The 22,614-nt window shown below is 35.5% G+C and overlaps 3 protein-coding genes and 1 pseudogene across 3 annotated transcripts; 2 read left to right on the top strand and 2 right to left on the bottom strand.

Moving 5' to 3' along the window:
- Positions 1-6,285: 6,285 nt before the first annotated feature.
- Positions 6,286-9,168, bottom strand: LOC141823688 (cell division cycle 20.1, cofactor of APC complex-like). Its single transcript, XM_074710952.1, has 8 exons — positions 9,100-9,168; positions 8,880-9,002; positions 8,603-8,785; positions 7,811-8,077; positions 7,497-7,599; positions 7,059-7,375; positions 6,508-6,657; positions 6,286-6,426 (listed from the first exon to the last, which is right to left on the bottom strand). Exons 1-8 carry the CDS (start codon positions 9,166-9,168, stop codon positions 6,286-6,288), a joined length of 1,353 nt encoding a protein of 450 aa, XP_074567053.1.
- Positions 9,169-12,451: 3,283 nt separating this feature from the next.
- On the top strand, positions 12,452-12,642 carry LOC141825789 (small nucleolar RNA U3; annotated as a pseudogene).
- A 1,699-nt stretch (positions 12,643-14,341) lies between these two features.
- Positions 14,342-17,819, top strand: LOC141824129 (rop guanine nucleotide exchange factor 1-like). The gene is made up of 5 exons (XM_074711367.1): positions 14,342-14,617; positions 14,684-14,800; positions 14,866-15,395; positions 16,466-16,816; positions 17,010-17,819. Exons 1-5 carry the CDS (start codon positions 14,446-14,448, stop codon positions 17,418-17,420), a joined length of 1,581 nt encoding a protein of 526 aa, XP_074567468.1. The 5' UTR covers positions 14,342-14,445; the 3' UTR covers positions 17,421-17,819.
- Positions 17,820-18,138: 319 nt separating this feature from the next.
- On the bottom strand, positions 18,139-22,610 carry LOC141824130 (RNA pseudouridine synthase 2, chloroplastic). Its single transcript, XM_074711368.1, has 7 exons — positions 22,266-22,610; positions 21,952-22,095; positions 20,112-20,378; positions 19,472-19,674; positions 18,840-18,918; positions 18,468-18,643; positions 18,139-18,386 (listed from the first exon to the last, which is right to left on the bottom strand). The coding sequence occupies exons 1-7, from the start codon at positions 22,608-22,610 to the stop codon at positions 18,272-18,274; spliced, it is 1,329 nt and encodes a 442-aa protein (XP_074567469.1). The 3' UTR covers positions 18,139-18,271.
- Positions 22,611-22,614: the final 4 nt, after the last annotated feature.

Genomic DNA, 22,614 nt, shown 5'->3' with positions numbered 1-22,614 from the left:
ATTTTGAAATTAATCGCTAAGTTTAACGATCAAATGAAAAAAATCGATCGTTAAATTTAGTGATGAAATAAAAAATTATTCCCCATTTCATATTCGATTATCAAATTTGGGACCGATTAGAGACCAAATTGAAAATAAGTCACTAAATATTTAATAATTAAATATAAATTCAATCGTTAAATTTAGCAATCAAATATATATTCTATCACTAATTTAATAATAAAAATTTTGTGACCAAATTATTAAATAGGTATCAAATTTCAGTCACTAGATTTGTATTATATATCTTGCGATTCAATTAACGTTTTCTTATGGTCCTTTTTTTTTTCTTAACGTCATTAATTTGTTGGACCGTAATCAACATCTTCTCGAGTGATGCCAGCCTAGTCCAAGTTCTTTTGTCAGACCTAGTACGAATATGGATTTGACCCAATATCAAATAGACTATAGGCACGGCACGAACCTAAATCAGGCTTGGCATGCGAGGAGTCAAGCTCATGTAAAAGCGTTTACCATACAACTCGATCGTATATTTACGCAAGACAATAGCGAATCAAATTTTGCCAACATTTTAGTTCGCATTATTAGTTAAGCCAACGACATTGATGCTAGCTATTTATCATCATACATCAAGTTTATTCACTAGCATTTTATGAAACATAGGCAAACGATCAGAGGGACGCATTTCCCAAGTGGCCACCCTTCACTTCGGCAAGCATCGTTGCACTTGCTATTCTTCACACAGACGCCATGAAACGTCCTGCTTACCTTCACGCACGTCTTAAATATATTTGCATCAGCATGACCCATCTCCTCTGCAATAATTTGAAACAAATGCAGGTTATAAGGGTTTTTAATTCATTTACAAATCTAAGCTCAATCAGTAGTGAACTTACCGGTGGCTAAAAGAAGTAGAATAAGAAAGAAAGAGCAGATGAATGCCTTCTTCACCTCCATCGATCTTTTGAGTTATTAATTAACTATTTGAAGCAATAGAGTGAAGGAAGACGTATATATATAGAGATGAGTCATTTAATTTCGTAGTCGAAAGATTAAGTTTAAATGAAAAGCATTAAGTTTTTATTTAAATGAATTAAACGGAAAACTTTTATACCTACTGCCTTTGGACTTGCTAAGGAAGGCACGTAAGTATGTGCTGTTCACGCGGAAAATGGTCTTAAATATGGATTTTTTTTATAAAAAAAAGATAGAATATTAATTTACTTATGAAAGGAATTAAGGATAAACATTATTTTAAATAAGTGAAAAATGTTTGCCTTCGCGAACAGCAGGAATTAAAGATAAACATCAAAATGCCTGCCCTTTTCTCATAACTATAATACTTGAGAGGGATAAAGGTATGATTTTTGCAACTTTTAGGGTGATGATTTCTCTAAAGTTTGAGTCCTTGCTTTTATTAGTTTTGGTATGCAAGCATTTTACTTATTCTAATGTAATTGCAACCAACCAAATACAAGCTATATGCACATTAATTACACAAATCATGCGAGAAGACTTAACCATCTTGATACACATATCCAACTGGGGTTAGATCAGCAAAGCCTCACTTGGCCTACAATTATGTTTTAATAAAAAAATAAATGGCAATCTCAATGCATTTTCTTGGCTATATTCCTTATGATCTATCAGCTTGCAATAGAGCACCAAGGTTGACATTCTAATGTAAAGATGTGACTTGAGTCATATCAAAGTTTGTGAACACATTCACAAACTATACCTCAAGATCATAATTAAGACTAAATTATCATATGTTAACCTGCTTAAGACTTGTCTCAGAGATAAGAAGTCATTCATTAGATCATACACCAATCTCCATTCACAGACTTGAGCAAGAAGTATTAAAAAAAAGAACTATCTCAATTGTAAAGCAAGAAGAGAATTTGACATAGCACAAGAACCTACATTAAAGTAAGATTTTTTTATTAATTATTCTACTTGTTATTAGAAAGTCCTTTTTGTTGTATTGATTGTTTGATTCATATCCCAATTATTTTGTTAAAATCAGTCTTACATGTCATCAATCACTAGGATTAACGATCGAATGAAATATCGGTTGTTAAATTTAACGATTGATTTTAAAATCGATTTTAATATCATATTCGATCGCTAAATTTGTGATCAATTAAAGATAAAATCGAAAATGAATTTAACGACTAAATATCAAATAAGTCATTACATTTAGAAATTGATTTTTCATTTGAGTGTAATAGGGAAGAGAAGGAGAGAACAACAAAAACAATTCTCAACTTTTAAATAATATCATAAATTAAATAAATATAATAAAATCTTATATATAAATTTGGCTTGATTTTAAATTGATCGAAATGAATTCAAATGGAGCTCAATTTGAATTTATTGATTCTAATTATTTTGTGTATTTGATGGATTTCACCTAATATTAAATTGGCTTCGTTTAACCCAAAACATTAAATATTAGTTTGATTTAACTTAAAATTATCTAAAAAGTTTTGATAAACATTTGGTATGTGTTGATATTGTAATTGTATATTTTTGATTTGTTAATAAAATTTTTGTGTACATTTCTATATTGCTAGTAAATATCATTGATAATTTATATTAATATTAATGATTGATATTATTTTTGTAAGTATGTAAAAAAATTATAAATATTAAAGTGTATTTAATAAAATTCATGATCATAAAATTAGCTACGGCTGACTTTGAAATAAGTTATTAGGCTTAGCAATCGAATGAAAAATCGATCGTTAAATTTAGCAATTGATTTTGAAATTAAACTTGATTTCATATTCGATCATTAAATTTACGACGGATTAGAGATAAAATCAAAAATGAATCACTAAATTAGTAATTGAATATTAAATGGGTCGTTAAATTTAATGATCGATTTCTTATTCGATCATAAAATTTTAAAATTTAGCTATAAAATTTAAATTCGATCATTAAGTAACTAACTGAATAAATAATCGAAAAAGTGGATTAGGTCATGGGAGGCGTTGGATGAATAGCTGGATATGACAAAAGGAGAGATAAAGTGATTAGAAGGATTGCGTATGTTTCGGACGTTAATGATTATCATGATAGTGACTAATAAGGTTTATCCACGGTGTTAAATAACTTTTATGTTGTTTTTTGTTTGAGACGCTTTCTGGAGGACTTGGATGAAAAGCTTTTTCCATTGGTTTCCTCTTTATTCGAATATGGCACTGGAGTGATTAATAAGGGAGGCTTTAGATGAATAGCCGGATCAATATGACACAACAAGATGAAGTGATTAAAAGGACTCTAAATGTTTCGGGCATTGATTAACATTTGTGATAACATGTAGACTTATTGCTTTAATTAAATAAAAATGTATGTTGATAAGTCAATAAATAATTTATTTATGTTTCTCTCACTTTTTTAATCTATTTTTATTTGAATATGATTGAAGAGATTGCAATAGCTTATGTGTATATACAGTTGTGTTTATTTGAGTATATACTCATAAACTATATGTTCATTTTAAACACAATTATAAAAATTTATATTTTTTTAAATTAAATTCTTTTTTTTAAAATATGTCATAAAAACTTTCCTATTAGTATATTGACTATCTTAAAATTATTATCATGACCTTCTTTGTATATATATATATATATATATACATATATATATATATATATATATATATATATATATATATATATATATATATATATATATATAATTAATTTTTATAGAATTTTTTAAGCATTGGAGTGACTAATAAGGGAGGTGTTGGATGAATAATCGAACCAATTTGACACAACAAGATGAAGTGATTAAAAAGATTGTGTATGTTTCAGACATTAGTTAATATTTAAAATTCTGCAAGTGATAACATGTAGGCATATTGCTTTAATTAAATAAATATATATTTTAATAAGTCAATAAATTATTTATTTATTTTCTCACTTTTTTAATCTATTTTTACTTGAATATGATTGAGGAGATTGTAATAATTTGTGTATATACAGCTGTTAGTTCTTGTATTAACTATAAGTTCATTTTAAACACAATTATATAAATTTCTATTTTCTTAAGTAAAATTTTTTTTGTTTCAAAATATGCCATAGAAACTTTCTTATTGATCTATTGACTACCTTAAAATTGGCGTCATGACCTCCTTTCATATATATATATATATATATATATATATATATATATATATATATATATATATATATATAAAACTTACCATATATTTTATCACTGTCTAGATGTTCCTGCACTTTGTTTATTTTTTTTTAATTAGCGACCAATTAAAATTAAAAACTGATTTTAAAATCGGTCACTAAGTTTAGTAAAGAATGGATCGTTAAATTTAATGATGAAATGAAAAATTAATCCTGATTTCATATTTGATTATTAAATTTGCGATAGATTAGCTAGAGACCCAATCAAAAATAAATTACTAATTTAATGATCGAATTTAAATTTGATCGTTAAATTTAACAATCGAATATATATTCTATCACTAATTTAGTGATGAAAATTTTATGACTAAATTATTAAATATTGATCAAATTTCAGTCACTAGAATTGTATTATCTTGCAATTCAATTAACGTCTTCTTATGGTTCCATTTTTTTTTCTTAACGTTATTAATTTGTTAATCAACACCTTCTCGAGTGATGCCAGCCTAGCTCAAGTTCTTTTGTCAGACCTAGGACGAATCTGGATTTGGCCCAATATCAAATAGACTATAGGTACGACACAAACCTAAGTCAGGCTTGTCGTCATGCTCATGTAAAAGCGTTTACCATACAACTCATCGTATATTTACGCAAGACAATAGCGAACCAAATTTTGCCAGCATTTTAATTAGCATTATTTGTTAAGCCAACGACATTGATGCTAGTTATTTATCATCATACATCAAGTTTATTCACTAGCAAGTTATGAAACATAGACAAACGACCAGAGGGACGCATTTCCCAAGTGGCCACCCTTCACTTTGGCAAGCATCGTTGCACTTGCTATTCTTCACACAGACGCCACGAAACGTCTTGCTTACCTTCACGCACGTCTTTGCATCAACATGACCCATCTCCTCTGCAATAATTTGAAACAAATGCAGATTATAAGAGTTTTTAATTCATTTACAATTCTAAACTCAATCAGTAGTGAACTTACCGGTGGCTAAAAGAAGTAGAATAAGAAAGAAAGAGCAGATGAATGCCTTCTTCACCTCCATTGATCTTTTGAGTTCTTAACGATTTGAAGCAATAGAGTGAAGGAAGACGTATATATAGAGAGACGAGTCATTTAATTTCGTAGTCGAAAAATTAAGTTTAAATGAAAAGCATTAAGTTTTTATTTTTTTATAAATGAAACGGAAAGATTTTATACCTACTGCCTTTGGACTTGCTAAGGAGGACACGTAAGTATGTGCTGTTCACGCAGAGAATGGTCTTAAAATTGGGATTTTTTTTTTAAAAAAGATAGAATATTAATTTACTTATGAAAGGAATTAAGGATAAACATTATTTTAAACAAGTGAAAAATGTTTGCCTTCGCGAACAGCAGGAATTAAAGATAAACATTATTTTAAATAAGTGAACAATGTTTGCCTTCGGGAACAGCAAGAATTAAGGATAAACATTATTTTAAATAAGTCAACAAGGTTTGTGTTAGAGGTCGGGTGAGTTCAGTCCAAAAAGTCAAGGTCTGGTCTAACAGGTTAACATATCAATTGGAAGGTTGATTTGGCCTCGTGCCCTAACTCGACGACCTAAGGCAAAGACAGGTTTTCTTCTTATTCTTTCACCTTCGCCTATATAACCTCAATGTTTTACAAATACAAATACCCATGAGTACATCAACTTCTTGATAAATCCTTTCACTTTTCTTCCTTCAAAAATTGATTTAAACGTTGGAGTGATTGAGCCAGGACACCTCTGGCCTCTTCTCACTGTTCTTGTGTTTGCAGGATCGTGGAGTCCATTGTTTCCTTCATCATCGCGAAGTCAACCCTAGTGCTAAGTAGATGGTGACATGTCCGGAAGGCAATCTCTACAGAAACAATTTGCCTTCGCTAACGCTATTTCTCTGTTCAAAAGCCAAAGGATTTTTTTTTTTTTTTAAGCTTTCGCTCATATACAAGACTTATCTTTTACTTACAATTTGTGTGCATCCGACTCATCTTAATTTATTTATTATGGTATTCCTTCCTTTTCAAAAAGAGAGTTTTACAATGTAATTTTAGAGAAGAAAAGAGAAAACTAACTGTACACTAGTTGAAGAAAATACAATCACACAGCTTCATCTGATGTGCATTCTTTTCAAGGACAATAGTTGAACCTCTTTAAGCCGGGAGCTCGCCGATACAGGCGGTTCAAACACTTTCCAGAAACGAATGGTTTCATCGGCAGCAGCCGACGCCACCGTTGATCCGTCGGAGCTCTAAGATGAAGAAAATCCAATAACTAACTTATTCAAATGGAAGCGTGAGTTTGTAATTGTGCTGTCGTTCGATTTCCTCACCTGGGAAAGGTGCAAAACTCTATCAGTATGCCCAACTAAATCTGTGATCTTTGATAGAGAAGGGTATGTCCATAGGCTCAGCTGATTTTGGCTGTAGCCATGGGCACTAAGGATCTCCTTCTGATGTCTGTTCCACTCCAGTGCACAAACCTATTTATCGTGGGGTATCAAATGTTATTAAATTTTTGCAGCTAATATAAAAAATAAAAAAATTGAAGCAATAGTTCTCTCAAGTGTAAATATTTTGGATGAAACGAAAAGAGTATTCCGCCAGTCATTTTTAGATGAAATGAGATTCATCCCCAATTTCACATGGTATAGACTTACAGCAGCATCTCTAAGTCATGATGGATGTAAAAGAGTGTGATGAAGGTAGAATGTTCTATGTCTATCAGTCTTCAGGTGGCTAGTGATTTTAGAATAGAATGAACTTCATCATAATTTTACATACTACAAGAAAAAAATGTAATAAAAATATAAAAATAATCAATGATCAATGAAGAGTAGGTTTCGAAAGTTTATGTGGTTCAGCAATACTATTTGGGACTTACCTGAGCATAAGAGTTGATGCTAGTGCTGCACTTGCCCGTTTGGACATTCCAAATCTTGATGCATTGATCGGTAGTTCCGCCACCAGTAGCCAAGGTGTGTGACCGAAAAGGGCACCAAGCAAGGGCTCTTACGGCGGCGCGGTGGTCAGAGAATCTGTGCAGGAAACTTGATGCCCTCATCTTTGTGGAAGACCAAACATGAACAAGGTTATCATTGCCGCCACTGGCTAGGAATTCCCCACTGTCTGACCACTTCAAGCCACAAACTTCCTCCGAGTGTGCTTTAAGACGATGTGCCAAATTGTGAAAACATCTCACTGCAGGAATTATGTTCATTCAATCTCTGTTACAATGTGTTCAGTCTCATAGGTCGATACAGATCTATAAATTAAACAGTAATCTCAGGATGATAAGGAACGGAGCCTGTAGATTGTATACCATCATGATTGATGATAGATTTATCGCGACTGCCTGATGATAAAAACTTTTGGTTCCAAGAGAGGCTTCCAACTCTATCAAAGTGCCCTTCAAGTATCCTAACCTGGAGCAAAAAATTCATACACAGATAAGCTATTGGAAAAAATGAAACTCATATCATAAGCATTAGCTGAGCCTAATAAACTGTTCTAATAGCATGATCCATCTATATTTGGTTGTTATTTCATGTGAGATTCTTATTGAACATGAAAAGTCACAACAGAGAAACTAAACCTTTGATTTGACAGACTGGTAAAAAAGAGTAGTGTTTAAACCTGCTTTATTTCAATCGGATCCCAGATCTCAATTCTGGAGCTAGCAAATCCTACAGCCAACATCTTCCCATCGGTGGACCATGCAACACTCGAAGGGTAGTCATCCTCATTCGTGCTCAGCAGCTTTTGCACCACTTTGTTCTCCGGATTCCAAAGATACACAGAACTCCCCAAAGAAACTGCCAAGATATTCGTCTGCCCCCAGTCCAAAAGGTTGAGATAGAAATCATCGAGGAGTTCCGGCGCATCTAGTACTCGTTCTGGAGACTAAAATTTCCATTAAAATAAAAGTTGAATATGAACTTTATTTCCAAATGAGTGACTGTTAAAAGAAAGAAGAAATGTTACTTAACAAGTGGTTTTTGAACTGTTTAATCATCTCCATCATTTTGTACAAGAAATTTTCTGATACATTTATATCAGATTAAGCGGCACTAATCTTCCTGCTTGCTAGAGCAAACAGAGAATTAGGTTGAAATGATGATTTGTGGACTGTTAAACTGAAACTGAATCCATAAAGTTTCATTCCATTAAGTCCAACAGAGTAGAAATGCAACAACAAAAAATTTGAAATATCTCAGATTTGAAAACAACTCAGCAACTAGCGTGGATGAACTTAATTCGGTCTGACAGCAAAACAGAGAATTAAGAACGATTTCAAGATCCTGAATCGTTCATATAGTACAATAACACGCAAGGTAAATCCAAGCGAAAGAACCAAAAGCTTTATGAGAGTTTAAAGTAGCATAATCCACAATATCGACATCACTGATTCAAAGAACAAAGAATTACCTTTGGAATTCGACGGATGCGCCAAGCAGATTTGGATGGCTCCAGATCCTCCTTCAACATCTCCTCCACAAGACCCGAACTGGTCTTTGAGTTTCTCGGGCTGCCTCTGAATACCAGCATCTTTTGAGGCTTCCCTCGAGAATCCAATCTCAGGTTATCCTCCACCCTCCTCCTATACTCATCCTGTCCTCATCGCAGCAGAATCAAGACACATTAGCAGCAAACACGCAAAAACCCTAATCCCTCAACTCGCCCCGAATTACACAAATAGCGATACCTTAGGGCCCAAGATCACAGGGCGATCGGCCGCGGTGGTCACTCGCGATCGCCGCCTTTCCATCAGCGATGACTGTGCGAAGTCGAGGTTCATCAGGCTCCGCGTCGGAATGAATCGGTCGCCCTTCAAGACAAAGATTCTATCTCTGAGACAAGATTGCGGGATTGCTTCAAATAAGCGGAGGAGGAGGAACAGGGGAAGGGGGGCGGTCAGGTAGTACCGGAGCGACGAATTCCTTGGGGGAGGGCCATTCGCGATCTCGTAGCCGCATCAGAGGCGACGTCGCCATCTCCGAGGGATTAGAGAAAATGAAGAGAGAGGGGAAGCGAGGCGGCGGACTGGAAGGTGCTTCGGGGTTTATATAGAGACGGCGGTTGGTCTCGTCGGAGTCCCGCCTTCTTCGAGTTTTTTCGAATCTTTTCCGTGAAGGGTGTTTGCGTAATATCCACAAAGTAAATAAAAAAACAAGAAGTATTTTTAAATTTAATATAAAATAAATAATATCCTTAAAAACATTAAACACACACAAAGTTTCACTCGGCAAAATTGTTATTTTTATTCCTTTGTCAGCTATTTTTTTCTTAATATATTTCCAAAAAGAAAAAGTTTGGTGACGTTTTGTCGTTTGTTTATCACCTCGTTTTATCATGGAATTTGTGATTTTTAATTGGGGCATCCGTCAGTTTAATTGGATGCTATTAGTCCCATATCTGTTGTGATTTTTAAACGGTTCAAATCAGTTGGGATTGGTGGCTGTGAGAGGATTATTCTCAGCGGATCTGGTTAATTCTGCTGGGATGATTAATATTAGTCCCACATCCGCTGTTTTCACGGTGGAATAAGCCTGTATTATTGCAGCGGTGGCAAAATCTAATACCACCTTACGTAACAGCATCTGTTCTGTAAGCTCCTGACAGACATTATAATTTTTATTTTAATTTTTTTCTTTCTGTTTTAAGAAGTGTTTTCTAAAAAAAAAAAGTTACAAATAATATTTCGACGGAAAGATAATCAGCTCAAGTTACATATTAAATTATATAAAACAGTTGGATTTATTTTGTGAGTAGCATAAAAAAATATAGATTGATATATATTTTTTGTTTCAAATTTTCAATTTCATTTCCCATAAATGTAAAATAAAAATGCGAGACAAGAAAACTAAATCTGAGAAAAAATATATAAGAGCATCTTCCTTTTAAGAAACTAAATCTTGAATTTTTTGTTCAAAAATTAGTTTCAGCTGGAGAAATAAAATATTTAAGAAAGTTAAATTATAATTTGGAAACTTAAGGATAACTATATATGAACTAAAAATATATCAATATATATGATATACTCATGCGGTCTAATCACATTTTGAAAACATTCTTCGAGAATATTTCTACAAGAACATATTCACTTTTGAGAACATTCTCATCTAGAATCATCTCCGTAGCGATCACATATTAGAAACATCCTAATTGAGAATATTTCCATAGCAACTTATACCTTGAGAACATCATTTTTGAAAACATCCATGATTGAAAATATTCATAGTAGTTCACACTATCCCCGTCAAGTGAGATTCCTTCAACGCACTCAACAACTTTACTTCTAGAAAACATCAAAGGGCGACGATCGATAGGAAGGTGACTATATAATAGGTATACAACATTTACGTAGTCACCTCACATACTTGAGAATATCCCTGTCAAGTGATTTTGTATCCTTTATACCAAAGATATTTTTCATACCATTGATTTTAGATGTGAGACATTCCTAACAACGGACTGACTGCTTCTAGCAACCACCTACTAACATGGTAAACGGTGATGGATAGGACTTGTGTTTAAGGGTCAAGCCACATGGTTAGATCTTGATCATGACTCTTTCGGCAGTTTAAGAACGGTCTTGTCACCTTTGTTAAAATGGAAGGAATAAAATATCTCCACAATACAACTTCATTAGCTGACATTAGGCCTCATATGATAATTTCCTTCCAACTTGATGGAGGGAACTATATTTGCACCCTTGCAACCCAGCAGATAGAGGATCTAATTCGAATGGAGGAGGGTATGGAGAAATTTTTTAGATTTGATTAAATATTTAGAGGATCAGGTATGAGAATTTTCGAATTCGAGGGTGGAGGCAGATATGATAAAATTACTCATACCTGACCGATCCGACGACCCATTAAATAAAAAACAAAATAAATTTGATATTCTCTTTCTCCTTCTTGACTTCTCCTTATAAATGTTTAATCATATTTTTAGTGAATTATATTTTTTGAATATAATGTTAATTTTAATATATTTTTGTTGAATGATAGTAGTTGAATGGATGAAAAAAATTATTAGTATATAGTATATCCGATCATCTAATGGGTATGGGATGAGGATGGATATTCAATCCTCAGGTTGAAAGGATGAAGATAGAAAGTTGAATGGGATGAGGATGGATATTCAATCCTCAGGATGAAAATAGAAAGTTAAATATCTGATGGGAGGAAGATAAAATTGGATATAATAAAAATGGGGAGGGATATTTGATCATAGTCTAGGGATAAAGATAAAAATTGAATGTCTGATGAAGATCGAGATAAATGTGGATATAATAAATGAGAATGGGATGAGAACAGATTGAAGGATATGAACTTTAATCCAAATCCAACCGATTGTCATCTGGCGACATTGGTGTAGGTTAAGGTGACATTCTAAGTGGACAACAACCCCTTGGGTATAGAAGCTAGGTGAAGTAGAATTGGGTGTTAGACATCATTATAAGCCCTATTTCGATTAGAGAACTTATACAGTTGATCACGAAGTGATACAATGATATCACATCAGGTGTTTCCAACAACTAAAGTGGAGGTTGAAGCATCGATAATTCAAACACGCCTGATTTAAGAATCTACCGTGCAAAATTCCCGAAGAATAACTGTGTCTTCTCATTCTGAGAGGGAGCCCGAGAGCCCGTCAATACTGCTCACCAAGAGGGTTGCGGGACTCTGTGTGTCATCCACTTTGACTATCCTGGTAAGAAGCTTTATCATTCAATTTTTAACCTTTTCAAGAGGGTACAACGACATGATACACCCAGAAAAATACCTATGTCAATTCAAAAACACGGCTCTCCTCCATTAGTATCTAAACACAATCAAATGCAGAGTTTTTTTCGTCAAATTCCCGCCTTCTTCGAATTCTTTCAAATCTTTTCATCAATAATGTTTTCATATATGGTGAAAGTAAATAAAAAAAATAAGGCGTATTTTTAAATTTAAAATAATATTTTTAAAAACATTAAAACATATAAAAAATGAGCAGCAAAATTCTTATTTTAATTCCTTCGTCAGCTATTTTTTTCTTAATATATTTTGCAAAAGAAAAGTTTGCTGACATTTTCCTCCCAATTTATCGTTTGTTTATCACCTCGTTTTATTACGGAATTTGTGATTTTTAATTCGCCAGTAAAAGCGTGGATTTTAATTGGGGCATGGATCAGTTCAATTAGATTTAGATGCTTAATATTAGTCCCACATCTGTTGATTTTGCAGTAGAGAAGCCTTTATTATTGCAGCGGCCGCAAAGCCAAATATGAACCTTACTTGAACAGGATCTGTTTTATAGGCTCGTACATTGTATGAGGAGTGTTAAAGGAGTTGATAACATAATCTCAAGATCCAGAGTATGATTAATCGCTCAGATCACTGTAAGATAAGTGGCTGTGGATGATTGTTTCCAGCAGATCTAGCAGATTTGTTGGTGTGATCTTGAGATTGTCTGACAGGCATAATATTTTTTGTTTTATTTTTTTCTGTTTTAAGAAGTGTTTTCTTAAAAAAAAAAGCTTGCAAATAATATTTCAACGGACAGATAAAAAGCTCAGGTAACATATTAAATTATATAAAACAGTTGGATTTATTTTGTGAGTAGCATAAAAAAAAATAAATTGATATATATTTTTTGTTTCAAATTTTCAATTTCATTTCCCATAAATGTAAAATAAAAATGCGAGCCAAGAAAACTAAATCTGAGAAATAAAATAAAATTTAACAAAAAATTTATGTCTGTTTAAATGATTGTTTTTCATAAATTAGTTTCAGCTTATGAAAAGAAAATATTTAAGAAAACTCAATTCTAATTTGGAAACTGAATGATATATATACCTGGCAGGCATAGGTAAAATATATATGCGTATATATAGAGTTGTGCAGGATAGCATTTCATATATATATATTTCATCCAAGAAAACGAAATCTTAGAAAATTACTGAAATATAATAAGAATTATGTCTGTTTAAATGATTTTTTTGTTCATAAATTAGTTTCAAGCGGAAAAGAAAATATTTAAGAAAAATATAATTTTAATTTGGAAACTGAAGGATACACTAAAAAAATTATCAGAAATATATAATAGAAAAAAAAAGGATTCAACATTAAAATTCTTCATACATACAAAATACATATTCTTCCTAGAAGACGGCTAATAAATACAATTTGAGGTATGATCATTTGAATGCCTACTAGGTTCTACTTATACGATCACACTTTATTAATTTATTTATTTTGATTCGTTCAACCTATTCCGTCACAATCTACTTATATCAGTTCACTTACCTAGTCCATTAGGTCCAATTTACATATGGTTCATCATTCAGCTCAATTCTTTCCAAACTTGTCCAATCTAACATACAATTCTCAATTTAACATCAAATTCAATAGCCCATTAAATATCTTAGTTGTTCCATTAAATCGACCAATTAAGTTTCACTATCGTCATCCAATCAATATGCTCTGTCCATAAGTCCGTCGAATACATCGATCAGTTCGATCCACTCAGTTTGTTCGACTCTTCGTTAGCCAATTTAACTTACTCTATTCAAAACCATAGGATCTATTCTGTAGGCTTAAGAACCACCATTTATCTCTCTCTAATCACTGTAATTAGCATTAGATAAGACGGAATTAGGCATGTTGTTAGCATAACTTGGTTTATAATTAGACTCCATAAATGAAAGCTACATTATTTATTCATACTTAATGAATGTAAATAAGTCCTCATTAAATCAAGAATTAAATGAGTATAAATGAGTTCTTATTGGATCAAAGATCGAGTACTTATTCAATTGGAGATTGAGTTTGTTCATGGATATTTATTTCATTTGCGATCCTATTTAAATATAATAAATATTAATTAAAAGCACAAATAAAAATAAAGTAAAAAAGGGAATTAAAAGTGGGGAAACTTTCATTTGCCTCCTAAGATTTACATTATTTTTGAAACGTATTCTAGCTATAGAAGCATTTTGATGATTTTGGAACTCTGTGGGTTGTTTTAAAAGGAATGTAAATATCGGGGGCGGGATGAAAGTTTACCTGAAAACAGCGTTGCATATTAAAAGGCACGGCGTGTTGCTTTGTGCGTGGGCTGGTTAGTAAAAAGAAGCCGAGCCGCTCGCTTTTACCTTTACACTGTGAGCAGCGAGCAGCGTTCATTGACCAGCCATCCCTTTCCTCGAACACTTGGTTGGCGAGGCCCAAGTCGCCGTCGCGATCTTGTAGTTCTCCGCCTGATCGCCGCCGGCGTCGATGCGGAGCGTCTCGTCCGAGGAGGAGGAGGCGGACGACCAGGCCAACGACTGCCTGCGTCGCGCCTGCGCCTCCTCCTCGGAGGCTGGTGTGCCCGCGGAAACGCTTCTGCCTAGGTCCGATGCTGTCTTCTGGGAGCCCAATTCGGAGAAGCGGCCGACCGATGTGTCCGGTTTGTTTCTCGCAACGCGTCCCGTTTCTGCTTTGGATCAAGTTGATGAGTGGGATAATTTCTCAGAAGTGGAGATGATGAAGGAGAGGTTCGCGAAGCTTCTTCTCGGCGAAGACATGTCCGGCGGGGGCAAGGGCGTCTCGACCGCCCTTTCGATCTCGAACGCCATCACCAATCTCTCCGGTGAGACCCGATTCCTTCCCTCCCCTCCATTGCGTGATTGTTATCGTTTATGTGCTTCAAATCAGCTACTGTGTTTGGGGAGCTATGGAGGTTGGAGCCCCTGGCGCCGCAGAAGAGCGCGATGTGGCGGAGGGAGATGGAATGGCTACTCAGCGTGAGTGACCACATTGTGGAGCTCATCCCGGCGATCCAAGAGTTCCCTGGCGGGGGCACCTTCGAGGTGATGATCTCCCGCCCACGTGCCGACCTCCGGGCGAACCTTCCGGCTCTCAGGAAGCTGGATTCCATGCTCCTCGGCACGCTGGATGGGTTCCAAGAAACCGAGTTCTGGTATGTAGATCGGGGAATCCTGGTGGCTGATGCTGATGGGGATGGAACCAAGTCGCCAGCACGAAGGCCATCGTTCAGGCAGGAAGATAAATGGTGGTTGCCGGTTCCGAGGGTTCCACCGGATGGTCTGTCGGAGGAGGCAAGGAAGAGGCTGCAGCAGTCTAGAGATTGTGTGAATCAGATCCTGAAGGCAGCAATGGCCATTAACAGTGGAGTGCTTGCTGAGATGGAGATTCCTGGCGTCTACTTTGAGACACTGCCTAAGGTATGGTTTGTTACTTGCGACTTAGTTAAGCTACTTCTTATGGTGTTGAATTATTTCAACGGAGATTCCTGATGTTTGCTATGAGACATTGCCTAAGGTATAGTTTGTTTCTTGCAAGTTTGTTAAGCTACTTCATACGGTGTTGAATTATGTCAATTTCTTGAATAAGTGATTGCTGAACTAAAGTTTGTGTAGAAACTTATGGAGCTGTTAAGTTTATGGAACTCAGATCTGATTTAAGTCTTCCAAGATTGATCAGCATTGTTAGAAACACTAGTATAGTTGAAACTTTGTTGTTCATGGGCTTTCAAGGAATTCCATCATGTCCAAGGATTTGTTGTTATTTTGTTTCTACTAAATGGTGGTAATGCACATACTTGAGAAGATTAATAGAAATATACACCAAGGAACAATTTGAGAACAGTAGAATCTCATATATTTAGTAGTTAGAATTATGAAATTGCATGATAAATGTAGTACGCAATAAACAAACATCATTTGCAGAAAATGGACATGGGAAGAAAGTATACTGACTTTAACACAAAATATCTGACGACGCTATACTGAGAAAGCAAAAAATCTTTTATTTATCACTCACTTTTGGATTTTTGCATAGAGTTCAGTGGAGAGATAAGATCAACGTAAACGACCATAAATAATTGGGATAAACATGATGGTAATAATGATGATGAAGCATTCGTTGAAGAAAACAATTTTTTTGAGAAACCTGTACTGCTCATGCTTAGCTGACTGCACAAAGTTCACTAGAATTAACTGTATTACATCAATTTATTGCTTCTGTTTGTTGGTCCTTTTGACTAGTAGGACAAACACGACAATAATGACAGCGATGCATTCTTTGAAGAAAGCATAATCTTGAGAAACCTATACTAATGCTTAGCTGACTACAACAGTAGGAGTAAACAAAAAAACTTTACCAGGATTAACTATATTACATCACTCTATCGTAGTTTACCAGTATATTACATCAATCTACGGCTTTTGTTTGTCAGTCCTGTCCAAGTTCATTTGTGATGTTTACTACATTTTTGTTTTTTTATGAATTGCAGAGTGGGAAATCCTGTTTAGGGGACATCATTCACCGCTACATAACCGCCGAGCAATTTTCACCTGAGTGTCTTCTGGACTTTTTGGACTTGTCTTCTGAGCACCATATTCTCGAAATAACAAATAGGATCGAGGCAGCTATATATGTTTGGCGGTTGAAAGGCCAAAAGAAACACCCAAAAATGAAAGGCAAGAAAAAGTCATGGAGTGGAAAGGTTAAGGTTCTTGTTGGTGACACTGAAAGAAACCTACTTTTTGCTTCCCGGGCTGATGGTCTCTTGCAAAGCCTACGACTTCGTTTCCCTGGTCTCCCTCAGACTGATCTGGATATGAACAAGATTCAGTATAATCGGGTAGGTCATATTGTTCCCTCACTATTGCTTCTGTAATATAATTGTTTCAAGCTGTGCATAATGGGCTTAATATAAGGTGTGGCTTGTATGTTATATTCTATCGAAACATGTCTAGTTTACTCTCCGAACTTGTTTTCGTACTTGAAAGACTTCCAAAATCAAACTAACCATGCAAGCTTTTTCTTTTTTGCAGGATGTGGGACTGTCCATTCTTGAGAGCTATTCGAGGGTAATGGAGAGTTTGGCTTTCAATATCGTGGCAAGAATTGATGACTTGATCTTTGTGGACGATGCTACAAAAAAATGTGCTGCTGCTGAAGCTATTGCAGTCTTTGATCATCGAGGCCTAGGAGGACTTCCACTTCAAAAACGATTCTCGCCCAGCCCATTCTCCATCAATAGTTCACCTTATCCCTCACCATTTGCTACACCCACATTTTGTGCTTCCACTCCAGTTACTGGAAGCCCATTGAGAATTCCATCGTTAAGCAACGGCAGGCTCCAAGGTCCAAAGCCTAGTTCCCGCGATATAGAGACAATATGGTCATATACTCGGAACTTAAGTGGCAGAAGAGAAACAGGAGATTCCCATGCAAGGGACTAGCTGCAAAAGGAAGCCGAGCAACGCCCTTGCAAATGAGTCCAAAGCTGTTTATCACTTGGGAAATATCAAGCATGAGATGCAGACCAGTAATTGTCTGGCAGGTAGAGCTGTTCGTGTACAGAATCAACGAATGTCACATTCTACTCTTCTAGGATTTAGCAGATTCTGCTGCTTTCTATCGGCAATAGACTAGCTAGAGGTATTATGGCCAAAGTAACTTTCCATTGCCATAGAAAGGAATTCTAGATCTTCCATTCACTTGTGGTTCCTGAATCATGGCAGACGAAGGATAAGTATGTGTTCTCCCAGGAAAACTCAAGAATTTCGTACATCCTGTCATCCTCTTAGTTTATTTATGGCACAGAATAAAATAGTTTTGAGTGCCAACCAGTGCACGCACCAATTAGAGGAGAGGAAGAATAAGAAGAAGACTATCCTAGTGTTCTCGTTCTGCAACTACCAAAACTTTTGCTATCTTTTTCTCCTTTTTGTCTCACAAAGAAAATTGCTTGCCGATCTTCCCATTCATCAGGTTCAAATGGCTGTTGATGAACACAATTCAACGTGACAACATTTCAGTGCTTCCACCAGATCTGCGTCTCGATGGGATTTCAACCATGCCACTGGTCTATTGTTGAAACGTTAACTAAAACTCGAAAAGAATCAATCATGGTTTCCCTTTTCATACACAGGTTCCTTCTAAAAAAACATCAAGCAAACGTTCATGTCATACATACTACAGGTCGCAGTTTATTCCTAGAAATTGTTTCAAAATGTTGTCCATTGTGTTCTCCTTTGTTATGACATTTAAAGAATTGCAGCTTTAATAGTAGACCATAACTTTACACGAACTAATTATTTGAACAATGGCTAGACACAGACCGGAGCTGATCTAATACCTCAGAAAAATCTTCAGGTGGAGGGCATGAAAACCGTAGGATTTCACCTGTGTGAGGATGCTTAAATCTACGAAAGAAGGGCAAGATTGAAGTTAGATCGGAAAGGAAAGAGTCTAATCAACAAATTTCAATTGCATTTGCTCTGTACCCTAGTGAGAAAGCATGGAGGCACGGCCTCTCTAACTTCGACAAAATGTTTGTGAGGTGACCATGGTGAGACGATGGTATTCTTGGTCGAAGAAGTGACAACGCCATGCTTTTTGTGCCTCCATAAACTTCATCACCTAATAAGGGAATTCCAAGGTACTTTGCATGTGCGCGGATCTACGAAACACTGAAAGATCAGAAGATACAATAGATATCTAATTCAAGCAACCTATAGTTTCTGTTCTTTTTTCTCATGGTTTCAAGAGCACAAAGCCTACAAAGAAATTATACATATTATCATAGCCGCAAATATTAAGAAGACTATCTAAACATAATCTTTTGCGTCGCTCATACATTGCAGAAACATTTGTACCTGATGTGTGCGTCCTGTTTCCAATCTCCATTGCACCATTGCAGCTCCACCACCAGCAAAATCCTCAACTACTTTGTACCTAAAGTTTTGACAGTTAGACATTGTTGGTAGTTTCGGAGAAAATGGGAACTCCAAAACAAATGTTGAGATTACATCAATGCAGAAGGCAACAAAACAGAGGTTGAAAAAACATTGCACAAACACTACAATCTTCATCGCCAAACCAAACAAATTCCTTATACTATAATGAGTGGAAAAGGACCTACCACAGAGAAATAGTTGTAAATGGAGCTAAAAATGTCTTGACCAAGTGCATCCTTGGCTAACATCTAGCCTTCTAATTTTCTTTAAGCAAACAATGCCCTTATAAATATTTCAAAAAAAAAAAAACAATCTATTTAATAGTCTATGTTTATCTAGTTGAATATACTGACCAACCAAGCAGAAAGTTATAAGTTAACTTTTTTCTACTTTGGATATCAACACTACATTGGATGCAAAAGGATCATAACTTGCCCTTTATCCAATCTCTCAGTTATGGTAAAGAAGGGAGGCCATTCACTTTTATTTCGTAATATATAAAAAATAATGGAAACAACATTCTCAATAGAACTGAAAAGAACATCAATCACCTACTAGCAGCATAGCGTGCATGCCTACTGTTGTTTAAACCAGAAACAGCGACCATTCGGATCCTATTATTAGAATCGCGTGCTATTGGCACCTCTATTCTTCCAGAACTTGGGTTAGGGACGCCAGAAGTAAGACTGATGTACACTCTGTGGATGGTATGTTGTTTGAACTGTTCAGCTAGGTGGGAGTGGGAATGGTCATCCTGTCACCAAAAAGGAAAAACTACAAATCTTAACATTCTCAGCTCAAATTTTTGCAATGCAAATGAACCGTTACGGTTATTACTTGTGATTTGTAGTTCAACAAAGAGCGCAAACACAATGTAATTTTCTTCATCATGCACATATATTTAGAGTTGACATTCTGTGATGCTTTTGATATATTCATATGAGGAAGCATACACTAATGCAGCCATGCAAAAATATTCTCCATTGCAGACCATGCCCCAAGTAGGCAAGTACCACGCATCACATGTCTACTGAATAATGCTTAGTGCACAGTATAATAGTTTATAATTGCAAAACGAATAGAAACTGCTTCATGGAATGCGATGCGTATGGTCAAAAACATGTGGACGAGGATACAAAAAAATCTGTATATCAGTAAAAATTTTCAAAATTCCAAACTCTTTCTGCTCACCTTGGCTACAACAAGAAGGCCACTTGTCCCTTTGTCCAATCTGTGCACAATACCAGGTCTAATCGCAGCGTCACAGTTTTCTAGATCCATTCCTTCAGCTGTATACTGCTCGATACAAAGGTCTTCAATCTCACTGTCAGAGTCAGAATATTGATCAGCTTCAGATGCTTGGTTACTTTTTAAACATGCCATTGTCGGAAGCCTACAATGGTGGAGAATGGCATTCACCAATGTGCCATTAGGATTTCCAGGTGCAGGATGAACAACCTACATGCGCACAAATTAGCACATAAAGCAAAGGGAATCATGCATGCTGGTCAGTAAAATAGAAAAAGGGTTTGACCAGCAAAAAAGTGTCAAATAAAGAAGAATACAATTGAAGGCATTAACACACAATTGAAACCTCAGAATGAATAACCCCATCCTATAGTGGACAGGCATTTATGAGCATCTATTGTGCATTTTTGCTAGCTACAAATTTTCAACACAAATTAGAGAATAAAGTAATAAGTTCTTATACAATTCAGTATTTTTTGTGAGATGAAGATGCCACTAACCAATCAGTCTGATATAAGTAAATTCTAGATTAGACATTTCAGTATATTTCCAGGTTAGCTCTGATATGAAGTGGTTTTGCTCATGTCCTCTGCAATCTCTAATAATTTTGCAAGGAATAATTGATGAAAGATATAACCGAGAATACAATCATGGAGGTGAACATTCATACTGATCCACCCAATAGGCAAGAGTTTCATACACCATGATAACTCCTTTTTAGTTGAGTGTCTTATGAAGTACTTATTTGTCCTTACACTAACCACAACCCACAAACTTGGTTCTTTCAATAGATTAGCGATTGATTGAAGCCCATTCAAATGTTTATTATTCACAAATGATATCCTACTTCTAGAAAGAACTCCTATGATCATCTACAAGTTCTAGAAATGTTGTCTTTTTTTCACTGAACGAGAAGCAATATAGTTTTTTACTACAAAATCATGCAAAGCTCAGTATAAAAACTTTTGCAAGTTTTTCATCCTGCTACTGTAGGAAAAGCAGCTTACATTTGAGAACTAAGACATAATTTCTTAACCTCTATACTTGGATCCTCTCCCTACTCATGCAAACACCAAGACTCCAACCCCGACACTTTGATTAGATATTCAACAATTCTATTGGTCATAATGTAAAAAAAATTTAGAAAGAGTTATGTTAGACACTCAGATCCCATGTTAGTGCTGAATACTCATACCCAAATCTGAGTAACATAACTCTCAACTCGTATCAGAAAGATTCAAAGTTAGTTTCACTTCCATATGCTATGTATAGTTATGAGTTCTCTAAGACATTATGTATATAACACACAGCGAATGAGGACACAATCAATGTCCATGTTGTTGTTTGTTGTTTAGTAGTATATGTTTTCAAAGAGGGAAAATGGTAATCTAATTTCTGAATGTACGATCATTGATGAATACTGAGACAATATTCTACTTAAAATTTGTTTTAGACAGTGTAAAAACAACAGGTCGATGCCCTTGAGTATATCAATCAATCAATAACTAAAAGATGGCAATCCCAAAAAATCATCTTGTATGAATTTGAGTACCATTGTATACAAGGGCAATGCCACAATGAATATGAGTTGGAAAAAATTATAGCTTCCTGAATTTTAAAAGAAAATTTTCAGTTTCAATCTCTGTTTTTGACATAAAACTACAATGTTGTCGTCACTTGCTGTAAAATGTAAATGAGTAACAATGCTTCTTCCAAACACCCTTGAAATAAAAGATGTAAACAACAAGCAACATGACATGCACAAACTAGATTGAGACTTCACCATATGTGCAGGTTTGTTCACGATTAGAACATGCTCATCTTCGTATACAATATCCAAAGGTATATCTTCTGGATCAGCCCTCAAAGGCTGCAACTTAGAAACCATGCAGTAAACCATGTCCCCTCCTTTAACAACATGGGAAGCCTAACGAGATGAAAAAACATAGAAGATAAGCACAGTGGCAAAGAAAAAGGGGAAATAGGATAATATACTAAAATACGAAAGAAAAATTGACAAATTTTTGAAAGCAGCATGTGCGAAAACAAAATGGCAACCCAGTTTCTCCAAAACCAAAAAGAGAGACGAGTTATTACCTTATTAATGGTTCGACCATTGACGGAAACTAGGCCAGACTTGATGCTGGATTGAATCCGAGCTCGGCTGACGCCATGAAGCCGGGAGGAAATCCACGAATCAATCCTCGTCTTCTGCACCCCGACCTCGACCTTTTCCTCCAGCCTCAACCCCGCATGGTTGGCTCGGATCGCAACCGGTGGAGGCGGCGATTCCGGCTTCGGACCGGTAGATTGATTGCAGCAGAAGAGGGCTCCGCGAGGAACCCTACACCGAGTAGGGCTTCGGAGAAGGAGATTGAGAGAAGAGGAGAAAAGCGAATACGAAGAGGAAGAGATCGCCGGAACAGGAAACGGCCGCAGCATCGCC

This window comes from Curcuma longa, chromosome 3, assembly GCF_044706935.1.
Source record: "Curcuma longa cultivar G26 ecotype Majalengka, Jawa Barat chromosome 3, ITB_CL_G26_1.1, whole genome shotgun sequence".
Lineage (NCBI taxonomy): Eukaryota > Viridiplantae > Streptophyta > Magnoliopsida > Zingiberales > Zingiberaceae > Curcuma > Curcuma longa.
This window is presented reverse-complemented; position numbering and strand designations above follow the sequence as displayed.

Bases quoted from the DNA above. Each gene is read 5' to 3' on its own strand.
- LOC141823688 (XM_074710952.1), bottom strand. From the start codon at position 9,168: ATGGCGACGTCGCCTCTGATGCGGCTACGAGATCGCGAATGGCCCTCC. The intron at 8,786-8,879 runs GTATCGCTATTT...CGATGAGGACAG, and splicing joins CTGTGATCTTGGGCCCTAAG to GATGAGTATAGGAGGAGGGT. The intron at 7,600-7,810 runs GTTTAAACACTA...TTTTTGCTCCAG, and splicing joins ATCCGATTGAAATAAAGCAG to GTTAGGATACTTGAAGGGCA.
- LOC141824129 (XM_074711367.1), top strand. From the start codon at position 14,446: ATGCGGAGCGTCTCGTCCGAGGAGGAGGAGGCGGACGACCAGGCCAAC. The intron at 15,396-16,465 runs GTATGGTTTGTT...TATGAATTGCAG, and splicing joins ACTTTGAGACACTGCCTAAG to AGTGGGAAATCCTGTTTAGG. The intron at 16,817-17,009 runs GTAGGTCATATT...TCTTTTTTGCAG, and splicing joins ACAAGATTCAGTATAATCGG to GATGTGGGACTGTCCATTCT.
- LOC141824130 (XM_074711368.1), bottom strand. From the start codon at position 22,610: ATGCTGCGGCCGTTTCCTGTTCCGGCGATCTCTTCCTCTTCGTATTCG. The intron at 18,919-19,471 runs GTGATTGATGTT...TCAAAACTTTAG, and splicing joins GCACGCTATGCTGCTAGTAG to GTACAAAGTAGTTGAGGATT. The intron at 18,387-18,467 runs GTACAGAGCAAA...CTTCTTTCGTAG, and splicing joins CTCCATGCTTTCTCACTAGG to ATTTAAGCATCCTCACACAG.